Genomic DNA, 24,650 nt, shown 5'->3' with positions numbered 1-24,650 from the left:
CAGTCTGTAGTCTGGACTCTTCTGAAGATCACGCAGAGGCTTCACTGCTGAATCCTGCAGCTTGTTCCAGCTCAGGTCCAGGACTCTCAGATGTGAGGGGTTGGACTTCAGAGCTGAGACCAGAGAAGAACAGCTGATCTCTGTCAAACTGCAGTTTATCAACCTGAATAAAGAATAAAAGATGAGACTTTAGAACAATGTGTGTGTGTGTGTTTGTGTGTGTGTGATTGTGTGTGTGTGAGTGAGTGTGTGTGTGCCTGTGACTGTGTGTGTGACCGTGTGTGTGTGTGTCTGTGTGACTGTGTGTGTGTGACTGTGTGTGTCTGTGTGTGTGTGTGTGTGCGTGTGTGTGTGTGTGAGACTGTGTGTGAGACTGTGTGTGTCTGTGTGTGTGAGTGTGTAACCCTGGATTTCCACTGGACGCGGAACGGCCGCGGCGCGGTTCTGCTTCGTCCTCTCCCAAACGTCAATCCCCACCGGGCGCGTTACGGCAGCGGCGCGGAGCCTTGGGAGCCAGCGGTATTCACGGAAGATCGCGCGATAATCTCGAACGGACGCGAGATCCCGCGATAGACTGTGTGTATAAAGGAAACAACAACAACAACACAGCTTCTTTCATTCTCCGACATGGACGAACTGTTGATCTGGCCATCTATTTTCGATATTGTGCTTCTACCATGTGGAAGTTTGCTAGTCAGTTTCTCTAGTTGCCTCGTTTTATGTAGTTTCATTATGTCCTGATTGTCTGTGCAGTATTGACAATGTAATAACATAGTTAATAAATTAGTTAATAAACGTATTGTGTTTTATTTTGAAAGGGGGGCGGAAGTGTTTTACTTTGATACTGTGTCGGACTTCCTGTCTTGTGCGATCTGCTTCGTTGAAATTTACGAGGTTCAGCAGCGGCAACGGAAAAAAAAGAACTGATTCCTATCGATAGCGCTGCGGTCGGTGGGAATGCTCACATTGATTAGAATGGAAGCGATTTGCAACGGCTACCGTTCCGCGGCCATTCCGCGGCCGTTCCGCGTCCAGTGGAAATCCAGGGTTAGGAGTTTATTTTATTCATCAGTGAATAAAATGAGTTTAATGTAAATGAAATGAAAGTTTAAAAAAACAACAGCAGCTTCAGTCAGTGAACTCACCCCAGAGTCTCCAGTCTACAATGTGGACTCTCCAGTCCAGAACACAGCAGCTTCACTCCTGAATCCTGCAGCTTGTTATCACGCAGGTTCAGTTTTCTCAGGTGTGAGGGGTTGGACTTCAGAGCTGAGACCAGAGAAGAACAGCTGATCTCTGTCAAACTGCAGTCACTCAACCTAAATAAAGAATAAAACATGAGACTTTAGACAACTGTGTGTGAGTGTGTGTGTGTGACTGTGTGTGTGTGTGTGTGAGTGTGTCTGTGACTGTGTGTGTGACTGTGTGTGTGTGTGTGTGTGTGTGAGACTGTGTGTGTCTGTGTGTGTGACTGTGTGTGTGTGTGAGTGTGTGTGTGTGTGTGACTGTGTGTGTGTGTGTGTGTGTGTGTGTGTGTGCTCTGGTAATTATCACATTGTGGGGACATCGGCCTGTTTACACAGTCACAGTGTGGGGACCGCTGACAGTCTGGGGACCAAAATCGAGGTCCCCATAACGTTTTTCTTTCTAAAAGCCTTCAGGAGTTGTTCTGAAGGTGCCTATGTGATTTTTAGCCTTGGCCCAAAAAACACATTTTTCTGTATTTTTTTGTGTGAGTGTGAGAGAAGCTGCTCCCCCTAAAGGCCTTCGCTGGTAATTGCACCTCCCACTTCACACACACGCATCTTCCAAATATGGTTAGGACCGCCCACTTCCTGGTCCCCATTAGTAAGGTTTTAAGGAGCAAATGAAATGTTCAGTGTTTTATTGGAAATGTTGCTTTTGCAGCTGCACAAGCATAACAATAATAAGAAGAAGGTGGGTTTGCACTTTATGTGAATGACAGATGCAGCAATAAAATTACTCAAGAGCATTTGAAGGTAATTTGTCATTCTACATAACAGAGTTGCACAACAAGACATACAGTAGTTGAGTGTGGAGGAGAAGTTGTAGAAAAAACTATTTAATAGTGTTTAATAAAAGAGGCTCTGTACCTGAGATATCATTTTGCAATAAAATACGATGGGGTATATGTGCAACTCTGACTTCCGGTGAAAGGCTTTTACTTTGAAATCACACAGGAAGCCGGCTGTACGTTTGACAGCAGCTTAACAGTAAACGACCTCTCTCGCTTCGTGCACAAGTTCACACAGCTCAGAATCTAGATTGGAGACAATTGTGTTTGGTAAGTGTCGCAGTATTTCTCATAAAATGCAACCTATTCAATCATTGTAGAGTTTTGTGCCGTGTGACGCGGTTTATTGATAAAAACTGTCTGTTAAGGATGCTAATCACACTCGTTAATTATATAGCAGCGTAGCTAAGTGCTACGTTTTTTTTTTAGCTAAGTGCTACGTGTCCAGGTGCTTGCAATTGGTTATGACGCGACGAACACGTGAGCTAACAATAGGGAGTTAGCAATATTGAGCTAGCAAAATGTTTCTTAACACAACAGATTTAGTCAAATTAAGTAATAGTTTGAAAAGTTTAGTGCTGTGATATGACCTGAAGTGCCAGAGTGGACATGGAATTTTTTTTCCCAAGCTTTTTAAATTTGCAGTCCCTCTGTTTGTCAAATGTCTAATTATAAGAAATAACATATTGTCAGTAATATTAGAATCATATTATTTGACAATAATTGAAGCTCGAGACTCTCTTATTTGTAGATATTTGTCTGCAGTTTGAAATGCCACCAAGGCTCAGTCCGACAAATGATCCATCATGTTCTCTCAAAGATGGATAAAACATCAAAACTGGAGGTGAAATACATAAATGCAGAGAAAGGTAAGACATTGTGAGATGTGGTATTTTGTGTTTTAATTTCTACAAGTATTTGACAATTTGTGTAGATGATATTTCCTGTTCCACTAAAAATATCTTGTTGTATTTAAAGGACGAGGAGTATTTGCCAGAAAGACATTCTGCTGCGGAGAATTTATAGTGGAATACAGGAGTGATATGATCAATGATGCTGAAGCCCAAAGAAGACGAAAGATTTTCCACCCATCATGCACTGCCTTTTTTTTTGCTTTCAAGTGGAGAGGAAAATTATGGTGGTAATTTGCAAATGAACTTTACTTTGTATGCAAAAAGAACAACTCAAAAAGAATGGACAATTGATCAAGTTGTACCATATGTTAACATGTATGTCAATAGCATTTCTATGTAGAGGAACTGTACATATGAATATGAAATGGGTTCACTCACTTTCCCTTCTTTTTGTCCTAAGCATTGATGCCTCAAGAGAAGACAATTCATTGGGGCGACTAGTTAATGATCAGCACAAAGGCCCGAACTGCAGGATGAAAAAGATCGATGTAGATGAAAGCCGCACTTGTGTCTTTTCGCCATCAAAGACATTAATGAAGGCGAGGAAATTACCTATGACTACGGAGGGGATGACTGCCCCTGGAGAATTCAAGTATGTGGAACTTCTGCGCCATTTTCAAATGTTTTGGAATAACTTAGTGAATGACAGTGACTAATTTGAAACTAATTTAAACTAATGGAAACTGATTTACTTCAGATCAGGGCTCTGTCCTGAGTGAATCCCTTACACTAATTTCACATTATGCTGAAAGATGGCTAATGATAATGGGATGTTCTGGACACAATTTTACCTTTGTAGAGATTGTACATTTGATAAAATATCCTTCTATTCAGGGGCATTTACGACGTCCCCACAACACACTTTCCCCTCAGTGTGAGCTTGTAGATTGTGTGAAGTCTTGACTTACTTCAATCTTAACAAGTGGTCCCCACAAGTGGTGACTCGAGTGTGTGTTTGACATGTCCCCACAAAGCTTGTTCCTTCAGTTAGTGTGAAATCAGCAAGTGGTTCACAAAGCAGGAAGAGTCACTGCAGTTGATATTTCATCTCTCACATTTGGTTTCTCTTACCATGTATGTCATTTCAGAGCTGTGTCTTTAGTAAAATAAATAGTAATATGAATAATAATACTTTCCCTATCTTGAGATAAACTGAGAAAAGAGGCAGTACTGTATAAACCATTTGCAGAAACAATGCCAGTGTTAACACCTTAAAATATTCCTACAATAGAACAATTCTGATTTGGTAACCATTATTGACTCTTTACAAACATGTCTAAGATGTTTTAATGGTCTGTTGGTTTGCTATTCATCACAGATTGTGACAAACGTCGGAAATGAAGATGGGACTTTTGTCCCAAAACTTAGACGGACAAAAAGTATCGTAGTAAGTACTCAATTGCATGTCTGGATCAGTAGTAAGCTGATTGAAATGTCGTATCATACTGCACTTGATGTAATTATGTTTAAATGATACATTGTATGCTATTAATGTCAAATATATGTTACAGCCTGGACAGGGGATTTAAACATACGACATCACTCCGACGATGTTTCCTCTCCGGCAGCTTTACCGAGAATCTCAGTTTTATTTCTTAAATATTTACAATTAGGTACACAAAATAATAACATAAAAAACATTACAATAATACAGCAAGGTGGACATTCACAAAAACAGTTCCTTAAATAATAAACAAAACATTATCTTAACACTAATTTATCTATATAAAACTCTATAAAACTAATATATAATAATAACTCTTTTTTAAACTACATGTGCATGCAAGCATCACGAGATCCTCTCATCTCTGGCCACTAGATGTCACTTTAGACTGGCAAACCCGACCAAAACACAAACATGAAGGCACAGCTTCCCAAAACACCCAAAACACAAATAGAATTACAAAACTAAGTTATTCAGTAGTTAAACACACAAATGTCACTTCTCATACCTGGACAGGGGATTTAAACATACGACATCACTCCGACGATGTTTCCTCTCCGGCAGCTTTACCGAGAATGAGGCATCGTGCGGAGCGCTCCCCCTTCCGGTAAAAAAAAGTAATCGATCACTGATCGTCTTTCCTGAGGCTAAACTAAACGATGAACGCTCTTGATTTTATGATCTTTTATGACCTCTTATTAAAGATAATCCATCTATCACACACTCCCCTGCAAAAGTAGATGTCGTCCCGACATCACAACATTGCTGACCTAATATGTACCACCTAATATCTCCCTGTCGTCTTAACTATGTCTTGATGGTAACAACCCTGTAGTAACTGGTGTTAGCTTAACAATAAGCATGGGTGTACCGCTCGTACATGAATCAAAGTATTAGTATCCCTGCGTATAGTAAGGCTGGTAAACTTTGAATGGATTTGTCCACATCATCACTGGCTGAACTCCTCTATATGCTAAAGGCTGATACTGGTAAGGCATTCTGTTTGAGCGTGCTGCACTATAGCACGCTGGAGTCCCAAGATTGTCATAGGTGAAGAATTTAGGAGGTCGTCTTTCTCTCCTTGATAACTCACGTCTCTGCTCTCTTTCTTCCTCACCAGAATCTGGGTATGGAGACATTTGGAATCTCATCCTGTGCGTCTTCCAGTGGTTCATCATCACACTGATTTTCCTCCTCCAAAAGCACATTCTCTTGCTGTATCTCAGCCTCATTTGTGTTCGTGCAGGGTCCAGGCTCATCAGTGTTCAGTGCTGGTGTCTCTTGGTCACAGTCCTCTTGTGTGTCATGTTCAGCAGCTCTTTCTGCAATAGGCACTTGATGCTCCACTACTGGCTTGTAGTAGTACACACATTCCTCTTCGTCATCGTCTTCTTCTTGATCTGCATTCCCTGCAGGTGTCTCAGTCATCTTTTCTTTTCGTTTGGATGCTGCTTTCGGCTGAATTTCCAAAGGTAAGTGATCACAAGGTAATAGCAAGTTTCGGTGCAAGATTCTTGATCTCCCTCTACCCTGTTCAGGTTTGATTTCATAAACTGGGTTGTGTTCTCCAACCTGTCGTATCACAATATGGATATCCTCTTCCCAGTGATTACGGAGCTTTCCAGTGCCACCTCGAGGTGTCAGATTTCGAACAAGGACACGATCACCAGGACATAAAACTGATGTTCTCACTTTGCCATCGTAATGCCTTTTACTTCTCTCTGTTGACTTCTTCACATTCTCTCTCACTATGTCATTTGCTTCCTGCATTTCTCGTTTCCATTTCTTCATGTATGTTTGGTGGTCTGTCTTTCCTGTTTCAGTAGTGACACCAAACAGGAGATCAATAGGTAGCCTTGGGGATCTTCCGAATAACAGGTAAAAAGGAGAGAAACCTGTTACCTCACATCTTGTACAGTTATATGCATAGATCAACTTATTCAATGATTCTTTCCAGTTTGTCTTCTGTTTTTCGGTGAGTGTTCTTAGCATTTGTAGCAATGTCCGGTTAAAGCGTTCGACTTGTCCATTTCCTTGGGGGTGACATGGTGTCGTTCGCGATCCAAGTACACCACAGTTCTTTTTGAGCTGGGCAAAGAGCTGATTCTCAAATTCACCACCTTGGTCGTGGTGTATCCGTGCTGGTAGTCCAAACTTCAGGGCAAAATCATTGAATATTCGATCAGCTACTGTTTTGGCAGACTTGGAAGTGGTGGCGTAAGCCTGTGCAAAACGGGTGAAGTGGTCAACAATTACCAATATATATTCGTATCCTCCTTTACACTTGTCCAAGTGGAGAAAGTCAATTGACACAAGTTCAAAGGGTTGCATTGTGATGATACTGGTAAGTGGTGCCCGTGTTTCTTTGCATGGTGTCTTTTGTTTCAAGCATGTACAAGTCCTTGCCACATAATGCTCGATTTCTTTTTGCATGTAAGGCCAGAAGAATCTATCTCTGATCAGTGATGTTGTTCGATCAATGCCTTGATGGCCCATCTCATCATGCAACTCTTTCAGTACTGTGATCCTATACCGCTCAGGTAACACAAGCTGTGTTTTGTTTGTTGTCCTTCTACGGAGAATGCCATCTTCATCAATATGAAGTCTTTCCCACTCACGTAGCAGACACTTGCTGTGAATACTGAGGGCTTTAAATTCTTGTCCTGATGGTTTGTTGTCTTCCAGTTTGCACTGCAATACTGGAGCAATGTCTTTGTCATCTTGTTGTGCTTGTTTGATCTCAGCCATTGATAAAAGCTTTTGTGCATCTTCTGTAACTTGTGAACATTGCAGAGAGGTAAATACTGGACAGACCCATGGTGAACTGGAGTTTTGAGTCTCAACAGCTTGGGTCGTCGCTGCCACGTAATCTGATGTGAGCTCTTCAACGCATTGTTTCATAATTTCTTCAATCTTGACAGGCATTCTTGACAGAATATCAGCATCCACATTTTCTTTACCCGGACGATACCGAATGGTAAAATGGAAGTCTGCTAGCTCTGCTACCCATCTACATCCAGTCGCGTTGAGTTTAGCACTTGACAGGACGTAAGTCAGTGGATTATTATCCGTAAACACGGTAAAAGTTGGTGCATAATACAGATAGTCTCTAAACTTTTCTGTGATGGCCCATTTTAATGCAAGAAATTCCAACTTTCCTGAGTGGAGATGGTAATTTCGCTCAGCAGCAGTCAATGTACGGGAGCCATAGGCTATCACACGGAGTTTCCCTTCTTGTTGCTGGTACAAGACTGCTCCAAGACCTCGAGTCGAGGCATCTGTGTGAAGGATAAACGGTTGTGAGAAGTCTGGGAACCCAAGAACTGGAGGCTCAACCAAACAGTCTATTAACCGCTCCAGGACGTGCTGATGATCTTCAGTCCACTTAATCGGTTTGTGTGATGGTACGCTTTTCCTCTTTCCTGTGAAACGTCTTGTGTATGTCCTGTTTTGTGGCACATTGTTGTCCTCTGTTGTCCCTTTCAGTAAGTCATACAGTGGCCCCGCTATATGTGAGAAGTTCTGTATATATTGTCTGTAATAGCTTAATAAGCCCATGATAGCTCGTAGCTCTCCTACATTGCTTGGTCTCTTATCTTTCAAAGCTCTCACAGCATTGGTGTCCGCTGGGTCAATTTCGCTACCTTCCTGCCGATACAATCCTTCCCAGATAGCGGACCTCCCGTTTGAACATCTCACATTTGCTGGGTTTTAGTTTGGTTTTAGTATTTTCTCAACAGCTAGAGCACTTTTCTGACATGAGTGACATGATTTTCGAATGATTGACTATACACTAGCGTGTCATCCAAGAAGGGGATACAGATGTTGTCTCGCGCTTCCTCCAGACACTCCTCCATACAGCGCTGAAAGGCTGCGGGTGCGTTCATTAGTCCGAATGGAATCCTTATCCATTCGTAAAGGCCCCATGGTGTAACAAATGCAGTCAACGGCCTGCTGTCTTCATCCATAAAACCTTGGTGGTAGGCCTTTCCTTGGTCTAATAAAGAAAACCATGAGTGACCACCAAGACTGTCAAGGATGTCCTGCACACGAGGAATTGGTTGTCTATCAGGACGAGCCTTCTTGTTTAATTCTCTGTAATCAATACAAAGACGTAAGCTTCCGTCTTTTTTTCTTACACAGACAATCGCTGACGCATAAGGCGAGTTGGATTTTTTCACCCAACCCTGTGCAATGAGGTTGTGGAGGTATTCTTTCATTTCTTTGTACTGATAGGTAAGTGCGTGCTACTGGATCCATGTCTTTCAATGAAATGCTCAACTTCAGTTTCTCTATTTGTCCAATGTCATCATCTGATTTGGAAAAAGAGGAGCACTCTTCACGAAGCATGTTCTGCACCAATTCTTTCTCTGGTCCCGTCAAATGGCTTAGGTCAATGGGTGGGTCCCATGAGCTGTCAGTAACTTTTTCAGTCTCTACATTCACTTGAGTCACAGACACTGGGGGGAAATTATCAGGTTTCTCCAAAATGGAAGCTGGATAAACAGCTTGTATTTGCTGTACTGTGCCCACAACAGTTCTTCTTGGTAACTCAATGTTGTGATCAGTGGGATTTTGCACATCAAGAACAATGTAAGGTGAAACACCTCTTCTGATTGTGACCAAAGTCTCACAAAATTCAAGGCCTTCAGCCCAGTGTGGGTTTATGTCAGGCTCGAAGAGAAATGTAGTGTTCTTTTTTAATGGCCGTGTTTGCACTTTACAGTCAATCTGAACGGAGGTATGTTTGGGCACGACAACTCTCTCTTTTGTTCTCACAATATAGTTATGCAACTGCTTAGTGGTCACAAGGTCGATGAAGGCTGGAACACTTTCTTTTTCGAGACTAGGGAAAGCTGCCTTTAATGTGTTATGGAACTGCTCTTCTCTTGCAGCATCCAGTTGTTCTGCAGTGCAAGTTTTTACTATTTGTTCAATGACATTGTAGCCTAGAATGGGCTGTGAAAGTCTTCCACCTTCCATCACTAACATGGGGACAACAAGTTCTGTGGGGTTAGCGCCTGGTGTGGCTAGCCCACACGTGACTTCAATGAAACCTTTATAAGGCATACTTTGTCCATTAGCAGCTGTAATTTTCAAATCATCAGGTGTGTCAAGAAAATCAGAGACATCTCTTAATTTTTCTCTTGGCAAATGCCTCTTTTTCCACTTTTCATCAATAATACAGACTTGAGAGCCTGTATCCCACAGTGCATGAGTTAAACACACAAATGTCACTTCTCATACCTGGACAGGGGATTTAAACATACGACATCACTCCGAAGATGTTTCCTCTCCGGCAGCTTTACCGAGAATGAGGCATCGTGCGGAGCGCTCCCCCTTCCGGTAAAAAAAAGTAATCGATCACTGATCGTCTTTCCTGAGGCTAAACTAAACGATGAACGCTCTTGATTTTATGATCTTTTATGACCTCTTATTAAAGATAATCCATCTATCACACACTCCCCTGCAAAAGTAGATGTCGTCCCGACATCACAACATTGCTGACCTAATATGTACCACCTAATATCTCCCTGTCGTCTTAACTATGTCTTGATGGTAACAACCCTGTAGTAACTGGTGTTAGCTTAACAATAAGCATGGGTGTACCGCTCGTACATGAATCAAAGTATTAGTATCCCTGCGTATAGTAAGGCTGGTAAACTTTGAATGGATTTGTCCACATCATCACTGGCTGAACTCCTCTATATGCTAAAGGCTGATACTGGTAAGGCATTCTGTTTGAGCGTGCTGCACTATAGCACGCTGGAGTCCCAAGATTGTCATAGGTGAAGAATTTAGGAGGTCGTCTTTCTCTCCTTGATAACTCACGTCTCTGCTCTCTTTCTTCCTCACCAGAATCTGGGTATGGAGACATTTGGAATCTCATCCTGTGCGTCTTCCAGTGGTTCATCATCACACTGATTTTCCTCCTCCAAAAGCACATTCTCTTGCTGTATCTCAGCCTCATTTGTGTTCGTGCAGGGTCCAGGCTCATCAGTGTTCAGTGCTGGTGTCTCTTGGTCACAGTCCTCTTGTGTGTCATGTTCAGCAGCTCTTTCTGCAATAGGCACTTGATGCTCCACTACTGGCTTGTAGTAGTACACACATTCCTCTTCGTCATCGTCTTCTTCTTGATCTGCATTCCCTGCAGGTGTCTCAGTCATCTTTTCTTTTCGTTTGGATGCTGCTTTCGGCTGAATTTCCAAAGGTAAGTGATCACAAGGTAATAGCAAGTTTCGGTGCAAGATTCTTGATCTCCCTCTACCCTGTTCAGGTTTGATTTCATAAACTGGGTTGTGTTCTCCAACCTGTCGTATCACAATATGGATATCCTCTTCCCAGTGATTACGGAGCTTTCCAGTGCCACCTCGAGGTGTCAGATTTCGAACAAGGACACGATCACCAGGACATAAAACTGATGTTCTCACTTTGCCATCGTAATGCCTTTTACTTCTCTCTGTTGACTTCTTCACATTCTCTCTCACTATGTCATTTGCTTCCTGCATTTCTCGTTTCCATTTCTTCATGTATGTTTGGTGGTCTGTCTTTCCTGTTTCAGTAGTGACACCAAACAGGAGATCAATAGGTAGCCTTGGGGATCTTCCGAATAACAGGTAAAAAGGAGAGAAACCTGTTACCTCACATCTTGTACAGTTATATGCATAGATCAACTTATTCAATGATTCTTTCCAGTTTGTCTTCTGTTTTTCGGTGAGTGTTCTTAGCATTTGTAGCAATGTCCGGTTAAAGCGTTCGACTTGTCCATTTCCTTGGGGGTGACATGGTGTCGTTCGCGATCCAAGTACACCACAGTTCTTTTTGAGCTGGGCAAAGAGCTGATTCTCAAATTCACCACCTTGGTCGTGGTGTATCCGTGCTGGTAGTCCAAACTTCAGGGCAAAATCATTGAATATTCGATCAGCTACTGTTTTGGCAGACTTGGAAGTGGTGGCGTAAGCCTGTGCAAAACGGGTGAAGTGGTCAACAATTACCAATATATATTCGTATCCTCCTTTACACTTGTCCAAGTGGAGAAAGTCAATTGACACAAGTTCAAAGGGTTGCATTGTGATGATACTGGTAAGTGGTGCCCGTGTTTCTTTGCATGGTGTCTTTTGTTTCAAGCATGTACAAGTCCTTGCCACATAATGCTCGATTTCTTTTTGCATGTAAGGCCAGAAGAATCTATCTCTGATCAGTGATGTTGTTCGATCAATGCCTTGATGGCCCATCTCATCATGCAACTCTTTCAGTACTGTGATCCTATACCGCTCAGGTAACACAAGCTGTGTTTTGTTTGTTGTCCTTCTACGGAGAATGCCATCTTCATCAATATGAAGTCTTTCCCACTCACGTAGCAGACACTTGCTGTGAATACTGAGGGCTTTAAATTCTTGTCCTGATGGTTTGTTGTCTTCCAGTTTGCACTGCAATACTGGAGCAATGTCTTTGTCATCTTGTTGTGCTTGTTTGATCTCAGCCATTGATAAAAGCTTTTGTGCATCTTCTGTAACTTGTGAACATTGCAGAGAGGTAAATACTGGACAGACCCATGGTGAACTGGAGTTTTGAGTCTCAACAGCTTGGGTCGTCGCTGCCACGTAATCTGATGTGAGCTCTTCAACGCATTGTTTCATAATTTCTTCAATCTTGACAGGCATTCTTGACAGAATATCAGCATCCACATTTTCTTTACCCGGACGATACCGAATGGTAAAATGGAAGTCTGCTAGCTCTGCTACCCATCTACATCCAGTCGCGTTGAGTTTAGCACTTGACAGGACGTAAGTCAGTGGATTATTATCCGTAAACACGGTAAAAGTTGGTGCATAATACAGATAGTCTCTAAACTTTTCTGTGATGGCCCATTTTAATGCAAGAAATTCCAACTTTCCTGAGTGGAGATGGTAATTTCGCTCAGCAGCAGTCAATGTACGGGAGCCATAGGCTATCACACGGAGTTTCCCTTCTTGTTGCTGGTACAAGACTGCTCCAAGACCTCGAGTCGAGGCATCTGTGTGAAGGATAAACGGTTGTGAGAAGTCTGGGAACCCAAGAACTGGAGGCTCAACCAAACAGTCTATTAACCGCTCCAGGACGTGCTGATGATCTTCAGTCCACTTAATCGGTTTGTGTGATGGTACGCTTTTCCTCTTTCCTGTGAAACGTCTTGTGTATGTCCTGTTTTGTGGCACATTGTTGTCCTCTGTTGTCCCTTTCAGTAAGTCATACAGTGGCCCCGCTATATGTGAGAAGTTCTGTATATATTGTCTGTAATAGCTTAATAAGCCCATGATAGCTCGTAGCTCTCCTACATTGCTTGGTCTCTTATCTTTCAAAGCTCTCACAGCATTGGTGTCCGCTGGGTCAATTTCGCTACCTTCCTGCCGATACAATCCTTCCCAGATAGCGGACCTCCCGTTTGAACATCTCACATTTGCTGGGTTTTAGTTTGGTTTTAGTATTTTCTCAACAGCTAGAGCACTTTTCTGACATGAGTGACATGATTTTCGAATGATTGACTATACACTAGCGTGTCATCCAAGAAGGGGATACAGATGTTGTCTCGCGCTTCCTCCAGACACTCCTCCATACAGCGCTGAAAGGCTGCGGGTGCGTTCATTAGTCCGAATGGAATCCTTATCCATTCGTAAAGGCCCCATGGTGTAACAAATGCAGTCAACGGCCTGCTGTCTTCATCCATAAAACCTTGGTGGTAGGCCTTTCCTTGGTCTAATAAAGAAAACCATGAGTGACCACCAAGACTGTCAAGGATGTCCTGCACACGAGGAATTGGTTGTCTATCAGGACGAGCCTTCTTGTTTAATTCTCTGTAATCAATACAAAGACGTAAGCTTCCGTCTTTTTTTCTTACACAGACAATCGCTGACGCATAAGGCGAGTTGGATTTTTTCACCCAACCCTGTGCAATGAGGTTGTGGAGGTATTCTTTCATTTCTTTGTACTGATAGGTAAGTGCGTGCTACTGGATCCATGTCTTTCAATGAAATGCTCAACTTCAGTTTCTCTATTTGTCCAATGTCATCATCTGATTTGGAAAAAGAGGAGCACTCTTCACGAAGCATGTTCTGCACCAATTCTTTCTCTGGTCCCGTCAAATGGCTTAGGTCAATGGGTGGGTCCCATGAGCTGTCAGTAACTTTTTCAGTCTCTACATTCACTTGAGTCACAGACACTGGGGGGAAATTATCAGGTTTCTCCAAAATGGAAGCTGGATAAACAGCTTGTATTTGCTGTACTGTGCCCACAACAGTTCTTCTTGGTAACTCAATGTTGTGATCAGTGGGATTTTGCACATCAAGAACAATGTAAGGTGAAACACCTCTTCTGATTGTGACCAAAGTCTCACAAAATTCAAGGCCTTCAGCCCAGTGTGGGTTTATGTCAGGCTCGAAGAGAAATGTAGTGTTCTTTTTTAATGGCCGTGTTTGCACTTTACAGTCAATCTGAACGGAGGTATGTTTGGGCACGACAACTCTCTCTTTTGTTCTCACAATATAGTTATGCAACTGCTTAGTGGTCACAAGGTCGATGAAGGCTGGAACACTTTCTTTTTCGAGACTAGGGAAAGCTGCCTTTAATGTGTTATGGAACTGCTCTTCTCTTGCAGCATCCAGTTGTTCTGCAGTGCAAGTTTTTACTATTTGTTCAATGACATTGTAGCCTAGAATGGGCTGTGAAAGTCTTCCACCTTCCATCACTAACATGGGGACAACAAGTTCTGTGGGGTTAGCGCCTGGTGTGGCTAGCCCACACGTGACTTCAATGAAACCTTTATAAGGCATACTTTGTCCATTAGCAGCTGTAATTTTCAAATCATCAGGTGTGTCAAGAAAATCAGAGACATCTCTTAATTTTTCTCTTGGCAAATGCCTCTTTTTCCACTTTTCATCAATAATACAGACTTGAGAGCCTGTATCCCACAGTGCATGAGTTAAACACACAAATGTCACTTCTCATACCTGGACAGGGGATTTAAACATACGACATCACTCCGAAGATGTTTCCTCTCCGGCAGCTTTACCGAGAATGAGGCATCGTGCGGAGCGCTCCCCCTTCCGGCCTTAGCAGGCAAAAGTAATCGATCACTGATCGTCTTTCCTGAGGCTAAACTAAACGATGAACGCTCTTGATTTTATGATCTTTTATGACCTCTTATTAAAAATAATCCATCTATCACATATACACTCTATCATCTAAGTCCATTAATGTGTTTTCAGATGGAAAAAACTGATTTCGAAGACCCTGATGAATTATATGATTCTACATCCAGTGGTGATGAGTATGTGCCAGATTCCACCACTGAAAGTGATGACAGTGATTTCAACCTCACATCAGTCATTGGGACAAAACCGTGGCCCCTGACTGAATTATGCCATGACTCTGAATCTGAATCGTATCCTCCAGTGTGTGACACCACAACACCACACCTTGAAAGCTTGAGATACAACAGCAGTACATCTGACATCAGTGTGAATGAAGAACCCTGTTCAAGTCAGGATGCAATTGACACAATAGTTGTGCAAGCTTCCCAAAAGAGAAATGGCAGTAGAGTGTACGACAAGAAACAGTATTGCTTGTATTGTAAGAAGGCCTATGCAAAGATGGCAAGAAATCTAGAACGTGCACACCATAATAAACTGGATGTGGCTAAAGCTCTTAGTTTACCAAAAGGTTCCTTGGAGAGAAAGAAACAGCTAGAGTACATTCGCAACAGAGGCAACTATGCCCACAACGCTGCTGTTATAGAGTCAGGGAAAGGGGAGTTGGTTCCATTTAAACGCCCATCTAAAGATGCACAGGGGAAGGATTTCATGCACTGTGCATACTGCCAAGCACTTTTTACACGAAAAGTCCTGTGGCGACACATGCGAAGTTACAAACTTCAGCCTGCATCCGTACCTGTCAAACCAGGAAAGAATTGTGTTCAGTCCATGTGCACATTCATGCAACCTGTGCCTCCGCACATCGGTAAACAGATGTGGGGAGTCATCAGTGCCATGATTCCTGATCCGATCACCGATGTTGTGAAAAATGATAATGTCATCATCCAAGTTGGACAGCACCTGTTGAACAAGGGTGGGATGTCGGCCAAGAATCAACAGTGTGTGCGTGAAAAGATGCGAGAAATAGGAAGACTGGTTCATAATGCAAGAAGAGTTACCTCCTTAAAAACAATGGAAGATTTCATAATTCCAAAGAATTACTTGCAGGTGATCAAAGCTGTCAAGGCAACGTGTGGCTATGACAGTGATTCCAACAAATTTGCGATTCCATCACTTGCCAATAAACTTGGCCATACATTGGTTAAAGCCAGCAAACTCCTAAAAGCTCAGGGCTTGATAATGGACAACGCTGAGCTTGTGAAAAATGCCACTGAATTTCAGGAAGTCCACAATCACAGGTGGAATGAAATGATTTCTTCGACAGCACTGCGTAACATCAATGAAGCAAAGTGGAACGTGCCCACTCTGATGCCGTTTACGGAAGATGTTCAGAAACTGCATAAGTTTCTCAATCAAAAGCAAGATGAGTGCATCAGTGAACTCTCTGACAGTCCTTCCACAAAGACTTGGATAGACCTGGCAAAGGTGTGCTTAGCACAGATCATCCTCTTTAACCGTCGCAGGGAAGGAGAGGTGGCAAGCATGCCATTGTCTGCATTTTTGTCAAGGGACAAGTCCGCTCCTCACCAGGATTTGGACTGGGTACTCTCTGAAGTAGAGAAAAGACTCTGCAGACATTTCACAAGGATTGTGATCAGAGGGAAAAGAGGTAGACCGGTTCCAATTCTCGTAACTCAGAAAATGCTGAATGCATTGGAACTCCTGGTTTTAGAGAGAAAGGCATGCGGGGTTCTCGAAGAGAATGGCTACATGTTTGCAAGACCAGCAGCTAAAACGCATTTCCGTGGCTCAGATTGCCTTCGGGCTTTTTCAGGAGCATGTGGTGCAACGTGTCCCAAGGCACTGACTTCCACCAGGCTACGGAAACATGCTGCAACACTCTCAACAGTCCTCAACATGACAGACACAGAGATGGACCAGTTGGCCAACTTTCTTGGGCATGACATTAGAGTCCATCGTGAGTTCTATCGACTACCTGAGAAAACACTGCAGCTTGCCAAGGTCAGCAAACTTCTAATGGCCCTCGAGCAAGGAAGACTGGCCGAGTTCCATGGCAAGAACCTGGATGAAATCACCATAGGTCCAGATGGTATGTTGTCGTTTTTCTTTTGTCCACCATGATTTTATTTTACTGTTCTTTTTGTGTCTCCCACAGACACAGTTCTTTGTCATGATGAGACAGATGACACGGATGAGACCAGAGAAGGACACTATTCATCTCAAGGTATGCATTCATAAATCTCAAGTTAAAGTTTCTGTCCAGAACCTTTACCTTTAGTTGATTACTCTGGTCAGAGCAGCATGAGATAGAGCTGTAACGACTATTTGAAAAAAATGTTGATTGGTGTTTATCACTTGGAAATGATGATGTTCTCAAATGTCAACAAACCGAAATGATAAACTTTTAATGATTCTTTGTTGTCCAGAGCAAAGAAATTAAGAAAATACTCATATTAGAGAAGTTTAAAAATGTGGAAATCTTGTTTTAATCATGAAAAAAGCTTCAAACAAATTAATTGATTATCAAAATAGTTTTCGATTAATTTAGTAATCAATGAATTGTTTCAGCTCTACTATGAGACCATCACCATAAATCTGGGTCGCCATTCAATGTGCATTTATTTTGGAAGACGACATAACGACTCACTTCACACTTCAACCAGTTTGAAGATATTAAGCAGAACTTAAATATGTTCTGTATTTACAAATTCTGATGCTTATAGTTGTTAGCTGTCTTTTGTACACATATGTACACTGACATACATATGGAATATGTTTATTCAATATGTCATGTACTTTTTTCCTAGAGTCTTTGGCAGAAGAGACTCTTCCACCTACAGAGGAAAATGACATCCCACCACTACACAAGAGACACAAACTATCATCAGCAGAGGATGACAGCGTTGGAGCTGTGACACCTGTTGAAGGTTTTTTGTAGTAACAGATAAACATCTTAAACATGTCCTTGTCTTCATCAGAACACAGCTGCCTAACTCACATATAGCTGCATTTTAAGATAAATAGAATTGGCTCTAGCTTCTACTGCCCCCTCCTGAAGACAGGCCTATGTAGTTCTTCAGCTCTACAGTGACAAAATAACTAAAAGAGGAATGGCAACAGGGTGTACAGCAAGACATAGTAGCCCAATTCACATAAACCTAAAAATATGGCCTTGGTCACTGCGCTTGTGAGCCTGAATAAATTACAAATTGGATGAATGGATAGTAAGAAGAATTGGACGGAAACAGTGGTGCTGATACTAATACTAAGTACTGACATTTTTACACTTGGTGCTGACTTGTTATCTGCTTACTTAACTAGCTTTTCATGCATCTCCCTCTATCTGTATATATCTGTTGAATATACTATTTACTTATTGTTGGAATCGTCATCAGGGTCGAGGAATAAAGTCCCATCAACAAGCAAGAGAAGCAAGCCACCATCAGGAAAGGATGACAGACTCAGAGCTGTGACGTCTGTCAAAGGTGATTATTCTTTCTTTTTTTTAATCTTTTTCATTCTAACATAGCACAGTTCAATCCTACAGTGAAGTTGTCCTTGATGCAGAGACTAAACCCCAAATTGCTCCTAATGACTCTCCCTTCAGTGTGTGAATGGCTATTGCTCCTGATGAGAAGGTGGTATCAGCTACCTGTGTATGAATGTGTGTGAAATGGTGAATGCACCCATGTTCAGTGTTTTGTATGGTGGCAAAAAACAAGAAATAGGTATAAGGTCTATTTGTGTTTACATCTTTTTTTCTGCCCACTTACAGGTAAATCTACTCAAAAAAGAACATGGCAGGAGGAAGAGGTAAAAGCTGTTGAAAGGAACATGAAGCAGTTGATCACTTCTTGCATTGTACCAACAAAGAATGACTGCGAGAAATGTTTAAGGGCGGAGCCTGCAGCTCTTAAGAACCGTGACTGGCAAACGTTGAAATACTATGTGTATAACCGCATCACAGCCTACAAAAAGAAAGTCCAGCGTAATTCATAAGGTGATGACAAATGAAAAGGCTGGTTCTGATGCTGTATTGTTTATTTTCACTGTTGGCTTTAACTCTGTTCATTAAACAGTGGACATGTTCAATTTGATTAGGAGTTGGCCCTTATTGATATTCATTACTAAGGACTACATCATTCAGTGGGGAAAAAAAGCAATATCACATGAAGGGGTGATGATGTCGAATCCAACATTATTTATAAAGCACTTTAAAATACAACAGCTGAAACAAAGTCCTGTAGAAAATAACTAAAACAAATAAAAATGAACTAATAATAATAACGTAATAATAATAAATTATGGAGAACAGAGAAACCCAACAGTTCACATAATGTGCTTCATACTGTACTAATATCATTTGCTGTTGCTACTTTGCCAGTGGACCACACAACATCGTCCAGGTGAGAAATGGATGGGTTGCCCGACTCCTCCTACATTCTCTCTCTCTCTCTCTCTCTCAATTTTTAGTTAATCAAATGCTATAATTTGTGGTTTGACCTTAACATAGTTATATCAAACGTAAATTGCAAAAGATGCATGATTTATTATTATTATTACTGGTATTATTACAATAATATTGATAATAAATGTGATACTAATAATTCCAGCATGGTCCCCACAAAGAAGTATGATAGTGTGAAAGATGCAAATGATATGCAAATTTGGTCCCCTATTAACACGGTGACTAGATTTTTCAGAGGTCCCCAAAAAGGATGGGGAAAACATTTCAATGGAAATTTATAGATTTTAAAGCATGTATGAGCTAACTACACACTGATAAGTGAGCTGAATTTTTTTCACACCTTTAAGACCTCTAGAAAGGGTGGTCCCCACAGGTGATGATTAAAAAGTTGGTCCCCAGGAACCATATAAACCCGTATGTGTGTGCGCATGTGACTGTGTGTGTGTGTGTGTGTGTGTGTAAGGAGTTTATTTTATTCATCAGTGAATAAAATTAGTTTAATGTAAATGAAATGAAAGTTTAAAAAAACAACAGCAGCTTCAGTCAGTGAACTCACCTCAGAGTCTCCAGTCTACAATGTGGACTCTCCAGTCCAGAACACAGCGGCTTCACTCCTGAATCCTGCACCTGGTTCAGACTCAGGTCCAGGTCTCTCAGGTGTGAGGGGTTGGACTTCAGAGCTGAGACCAGAGAAGAACAGCTGATCTCTGTCAAACTGCAGCCCCTCAACCTGAATAAAGAATAAAACATGAGACTTTAGACAGCTGTGTGTGTGTGTGTGTGTTGTGTGTGTGTAGTGAGACTATGTGTGTGTGTGTGTGAGACTGTGTGTGAGTGACTGTGTGTGACTGTGAGTGTGTGTGTGTGTGTGTGTGGTGAGACTATGTGTGTGTGTGTGTGTGTGAGACTGTGTGTGAGTGACTGTGTGTGACTGTGAGTGTGTGTGTGAGTGTGTGTGTATGTGTGTAAGGAGTTTATTTTATTCATCAGTGAATAAAATGAGTTTAATGTAAATGAAATGAAAGTTTAAAAAAACAACACCAGCTTCAGTCAGTGAACTCACCCCAGAGTCTCCAGTCTACAATGTGGACTCTCCAGTCCAGAACACAGCAGCTTCACTCCTGAATCCTGCACCTGGTTCAGACTCAGGTCCAGGTCTCTCAGGTGTGAGGGGTTGGACTTCAGAGCTGAGACCAGAGAAGAACAGCCGATCTCTGTCAAACTGCAGTCACTTAACCTGAATAAAGAATAAAAGATGAGATTTTAGACAAAGTTGCTGCTTGAAACCAGTAGTATTGTTATTATTATTGTAGTTGTATAAAAAAGTCCTGTTTAAACTTAGAAGCTGACACAACTGTTATATTTCTGCTCCTGGTCTCTCTCTTCTGTCTCTACCTCACCTCCTCTGTCCTCCATTTTGTCCTTTCACCACAACCGGTCAAGGCAGATGCTGCACATGTTTGAGTCTGGTTCTGTCACAGATTTTCTCTCCACTGCCCCCTAGTGTTTGTTCATTGTGTGAACTGTTGGTTTCTCTTGTCTTTCTGTCTTATGATGAACAGAGACTTGAAAGAATGTTGTGATTTGGTGTTTTCATTCAGTTCAAAACAAGAATCACAACCAGCTGACAAATCTTCACTTTCATCATTTAAAACATCTCCAGAAACAAACTGAGAAGAATGAGAAGAACTGACTTCTGTGTGTATTTGATAAACCAAACGATGAATCATCACTGACTGATGATGTTATTGATCATGTCTGAACTCACACAGCCTTCCTGCAGTTCCTCACAGCTGGAATCAGTCTCTGTTTCCCCTGGTATGATGTTCTGTACTTGCTCAGGTCCAACTCATCCAGAACCTCCTCAGACATCTGCAGCATGTAGGCCAGAGCTGAGCAGTGGATCTCAGAGAGTTCCTGTTCTCTGTTCTTTGACTTCATGAACTCTTGGATCTCCTGATGCACTGATTGGTCGTTCATCTCTGTCAGACAGTGGAAGATGTTGATGCTTCTGTCAGGTGAGATGTTCTTTGTGTTCATCTTCTTCAGGTTCTCAGTAACCCTCTGGATGATTTCTGGACTGTTCTGAGTCTGACCCAGCAGACCTCCTAAGAGTCTGTGGTTGGACTCCAGACAGAGTCCATGAAGGAAGCGAACAAACAGGTCCAGGTGACCATTTTCACTTTGAAGGGATTTCTTCATGGCTGCTTTCAGGAACACATCCAGAGAAGTGTAACCACCATCATCATCATCAACTTTTTTTCTGAAGAAGCCCTGCAGTACCTCTGTCTTCCTGTTGGTGAAACAGTGGAACATGTAGACTGCAGCCAGAAACTCCTGAACGCTCAGATGAACAAAGCAGTAGACTGATTTCTGGAAGATCACGCTCTCTCTTCTGAAGATCTCTGTACAAACTCCTGAGTACATCGAGGCCTCTGTCACACTAAGACCACACCGCTCCAGGTCTTCTTGGTAGAACATGATGTCTCCTTTCTGCAGATGTTCAAAGGCCAGCCTCCCCAGCTTCAGAAGAAAGTCCCCATCGGCCTCCATCAGCTCCCGTGGACTCGTCTCATGTCCTTTATCGTACTTATTCTTCTTCCTCTTGGTCTGAACCAGCAGGAAGTGTGAGTACAGGTCTGTCAGGGTCTTGGGCAGCTCTCCTCTCTGCTCTGTGGTCAACATGTGCTCCAGAACTGTAGCACTGATCCAGCAGAAGACTGGGACTTGACACATGATGTGGAGGCTCCTGGACGTCTTGATGTGTGAGATGATTCTGCTGGACAGAACTTCACTTCTGGATCTCTTCCTGAAGTACTCGTCCTTCTGGTCGTCAGTGAAGCCTCGTACTTCTGTTACCTTGGCAACACATGTAGGAGGGATCTGATTGGCCGCTGCAGGTCGAGAAGTTATCCAGACGAGAGCCGAGGGAAGCAGATTCCCCTGGATTAGGTTGGTCAGCAGCGAGTTGACTGATGACCTGAGTGTGATGTCAGAAATCAGCGTCCTGCTGCTGAAGTCCAGTGAGAGTCTGCTTTCATCCAGGCCGTCAAAGATGAACAAAGGTTTACAGACAGCGAGCTCCTCTGCTCTGACCTTCTCTAATGTTGGATGGAAAACATGGAGCAGCGTGAGAAGACTGTGCTGCTGATCTCTGATCAGGTTCAGCTCCCTGAACGAGAGCACAATCAGCAGATCCACATCCTGGTTTTCCAAACCCTCGGCCCAGTCCAGAGTGAACTTCTGCACCGAGAAGGTTTTTCCAACACCAGCGACGCCGTTGGTCAGGACAACTCTGATGCTCCCCTGCTGGTGAGGTAAGGCTTTAAAGATGTCGCAGCACTTGATGGGAGTGTCCTGGACCGTCTTCTTCTTGGAGGTCGTCTCCAGCTGCATCACCTCATGTTGAGTATTGACCTCTTCACTCTGTCCCTCTGTGATGTAGAGCTCAGTGAAGATCCTGTTCAGGAGGGTTCTACTTCCTGTTCCTTCAGTTCCTTCAGTCACATGTTCAAATCTGCTCCTCAGACTGATCTTATGTTCATCTAGAACCTTCTGCAGACCAACATCTGCTGAAAGACAAGAGACAAAGAATGTGAGCAGCTGAGGATTATTTTCATCAGTGTCATGTTTTTCTGTGACGTTGTTGTTTTATGTTGTTTGTTGTCAAATGAAAAACTAGATTTTCACTGTAATGACTTGAATAACTTTATTCTGAAAGACTGAATCATTCTAGAAGAACTGTGATGATTGTGAAGGAAAGAGTATCATCTGCATACAAGAGAACAATCATGAGAGAAAAGCAGCAAAATGAGTGGAAACTTTCATTTCTTCAACCTGCAGGGGGCAGCAGAGAGTTACACTCCATCATGGAGTTAACATGAGTCACATTTTTAACTTTTAAACTGTTTTCTCCTGTTTTTCCATTTCTAAAGTCTGCTAGTGCTGATGGGAGCTGCTCTCCTTATGAGTCTTACCAAAGATGCTCTGTGGTCCACGTCCTGTCCTGGGTCTTTGTCCACACTGGGGACAGCAGGAGTCTCCTGGTGGACCAGATTGGTCCCGGTATGAGGAGATGCAGCGTCTGCAGAACCAGTGACCGCAGCTGGTGGAGACTGGATCCTTTAGGACGTCCTGACACAGAGGACAGCGGGACGTCTGCTCGTCCACAGAAACAGCAAACTTGTCTCTGTGAAGACATTTCTTTATCACTGACACGTCGTGGACAGGTGGACATGTGTCTGTGGAGACATTTCTTTATCACTGACACGTCGGGGACAGGTGGACATGTGTCTGTGGAGACATTTCTTTATCACTGACAGACATGGTTATCACTGCACAGGCATTTGTTTATTACTGACACGCCGGGGACAGGTGGACATGTGTCTGTGGAGACATTTCTTTATCACTGACACGTCAGGGACAGGTGGACATGTGTCTGTGGAGACAATTCTTTATCACTGACACATCAGGGACAGGTGGACATGTCTCTGTGAAGACATTTCTTTATCACTAACATGTCAGGGACAGGTGGACATGTGTCTGTGAAGACATTTCTTTATCAATAACATGTCGGGGACAGGTGGACATGTCTCTGTGAAGACATCCTTACAGCTTTGTCTCACAGTGCTTCTGATGGACTGTTGTAAAGGTCTAACCCTGAGGCTCATCCTCACACTCTCTCTGACTCGTCAATGGTTTGACTCATTGATCCGTTTCATCAGATTCTGAATCAGTTCAGTTCAGTCTGTTGCTCACACACACATTTAGTTCTTCTTCCTTCACAAAAGTCCAGTCAAATTCAATTTGAACCACAAATAAAAGAAATGAGCTGTTGATGTGAAGCTGCTTTCAGAGCTGCTCTGAAGTTTGGACGTTTCCCTCCAACAGATGGAGGTTATTTCTTATCTTAATTCAAGAGCATATCATATTGATTTGAGAGCATTATTTATTGAGTCTCTTACTTTGTCTCTGAGGCTCCAGGTTCATGACTGAAGTTATAAGGTTGTCTCATAGACCGGTTACTCTTCACAGACAGACCACTGGGTCCTGGAGACTCTGCTCTGTCCTCGTCTTCCTCCACACAACCACTCATCTGCTGGACTTCAGTCATTCTGAGACACACACACACACACACAGGTTGATCACAGATTTACTGATGCAGAAATTTAGAAGATGTGTGTCTCTACCTCATCTCCCTCTTGTCCTTTCTCTCCCCCCTTTCTGTCCCCCATTTTCCTTTCACCCCGACCGGTCGAGGCAGATGACCGCACATGTGTGAGTCTGGTTCTGTCAGAGATTTCTTCTTCTGTTAAGAGGGAGTTTTTTCTCTCCACTGATGCCTAGTGTTTGCTCATTGTGTGAACTGTTGTGTTTCTCTGCTCTCCTTGATGTTGTCTATGTACAGACCTGAGATCATGTATGTTAAGATTTGGCGCTATACAAATAAAATTCAATTGAATAAACCGTCCCAATATACAGATTTACAGAGAATAACTTGTTTTCTACTGTAAAGTGTAAACCTCATATATAAAAAGCACGTCTTCTCTTTGTTGTTGTCATGAGTTTGTGCAAATGAGCTCCTCACTGACTTATCACTGCTCCACTCAAAGCATCATATTGAAAGCACTTTAAAGAG

The 24,650-nt window shown here is 42.5% G+C and overlaps 2 protein-coding genes across 3 annotated transcripts; one reads left to right on the top strand and one right to left on the bottom strand.

Annotated features, from left to right (window-relative positions):
- LOC122764076 (NLR family CARD domain-containing protein 3-like) lies at positions 1–23,338 on the bottom strand (the record flags this gene model as incomplete). Its single annotated transcript, XM_044018442.1, has 7 exons — positions 23,316–23,338; positions 22,990–23,195; positions 20,781–22,584; positions 20,076–20,249; positions 19,569–19,742; positions 1,146–1,319; positions 1–163 (listed from the first exon to the last, which is right to left on the bottom strand). Coding segments are annotated over exons 1-7 (2,718 nt in total), but the record flags the coding sequence as incomplete, so codon positions are not given.
- LOC122764081 lies at positions 16,139–18,372 on the top strand. 2 transcript variants are annotated; one of them, XR_006359500.1, is made up of 5 exons: positions 16,139–16,545; positions 16,700–16,768; positions 17,352–17,471; positions 17,940–18,029; positions 18,320–18,372. XR_006359500.1 is itself a non-coding variant. In XM_044018448.1 (4 exons), the coding sequence occupies exons 1-4, from the start codon at positions 16,225–16,227 to the stop codon at positions 18,071–18,073; spliced, it is 732 nt and encodes a 243-aa protein (XP_043874383.1). In that variant the 5' UTR covers positions 16,139–16,224; the 3' UTR covers positions 18,074–18,127. The 2 variants fall into 2 exon arrangements, 1 of the variants encoding a protein (XP_043874383.1); XM_044018448.1 differs by lacking the exon at positions 18,320–18,372 and having other exon boundaries at positions 16,139–16,633; positions 17,940–18,127.
- Positions 23,339–24,650: the final 1,312 nt, after the last annotated feature.

This window comes from Solea senegalensis, unplaced genomic scaffold, assembly GCF_019176455.1.
Source record: "Solea senegalensis isolate Sse05_10M unplaced genomic scaffold, IFAPA_SoseM_1 scf7180000017201, whole genome shotgun sequence".
In the NCBI taxonomy this organism is placed as follows: Eukaryota; Metazoa; Chordata; class Actinopteri; order Pleuronectiformes; family Soleidae; genus Solea; species Solea senegalensis.
The sequence above is the reverse complement of the archived record's forward strand: the minus strand, read 5'-3'. Positions and strand labels throughout refer to the sequence as shown.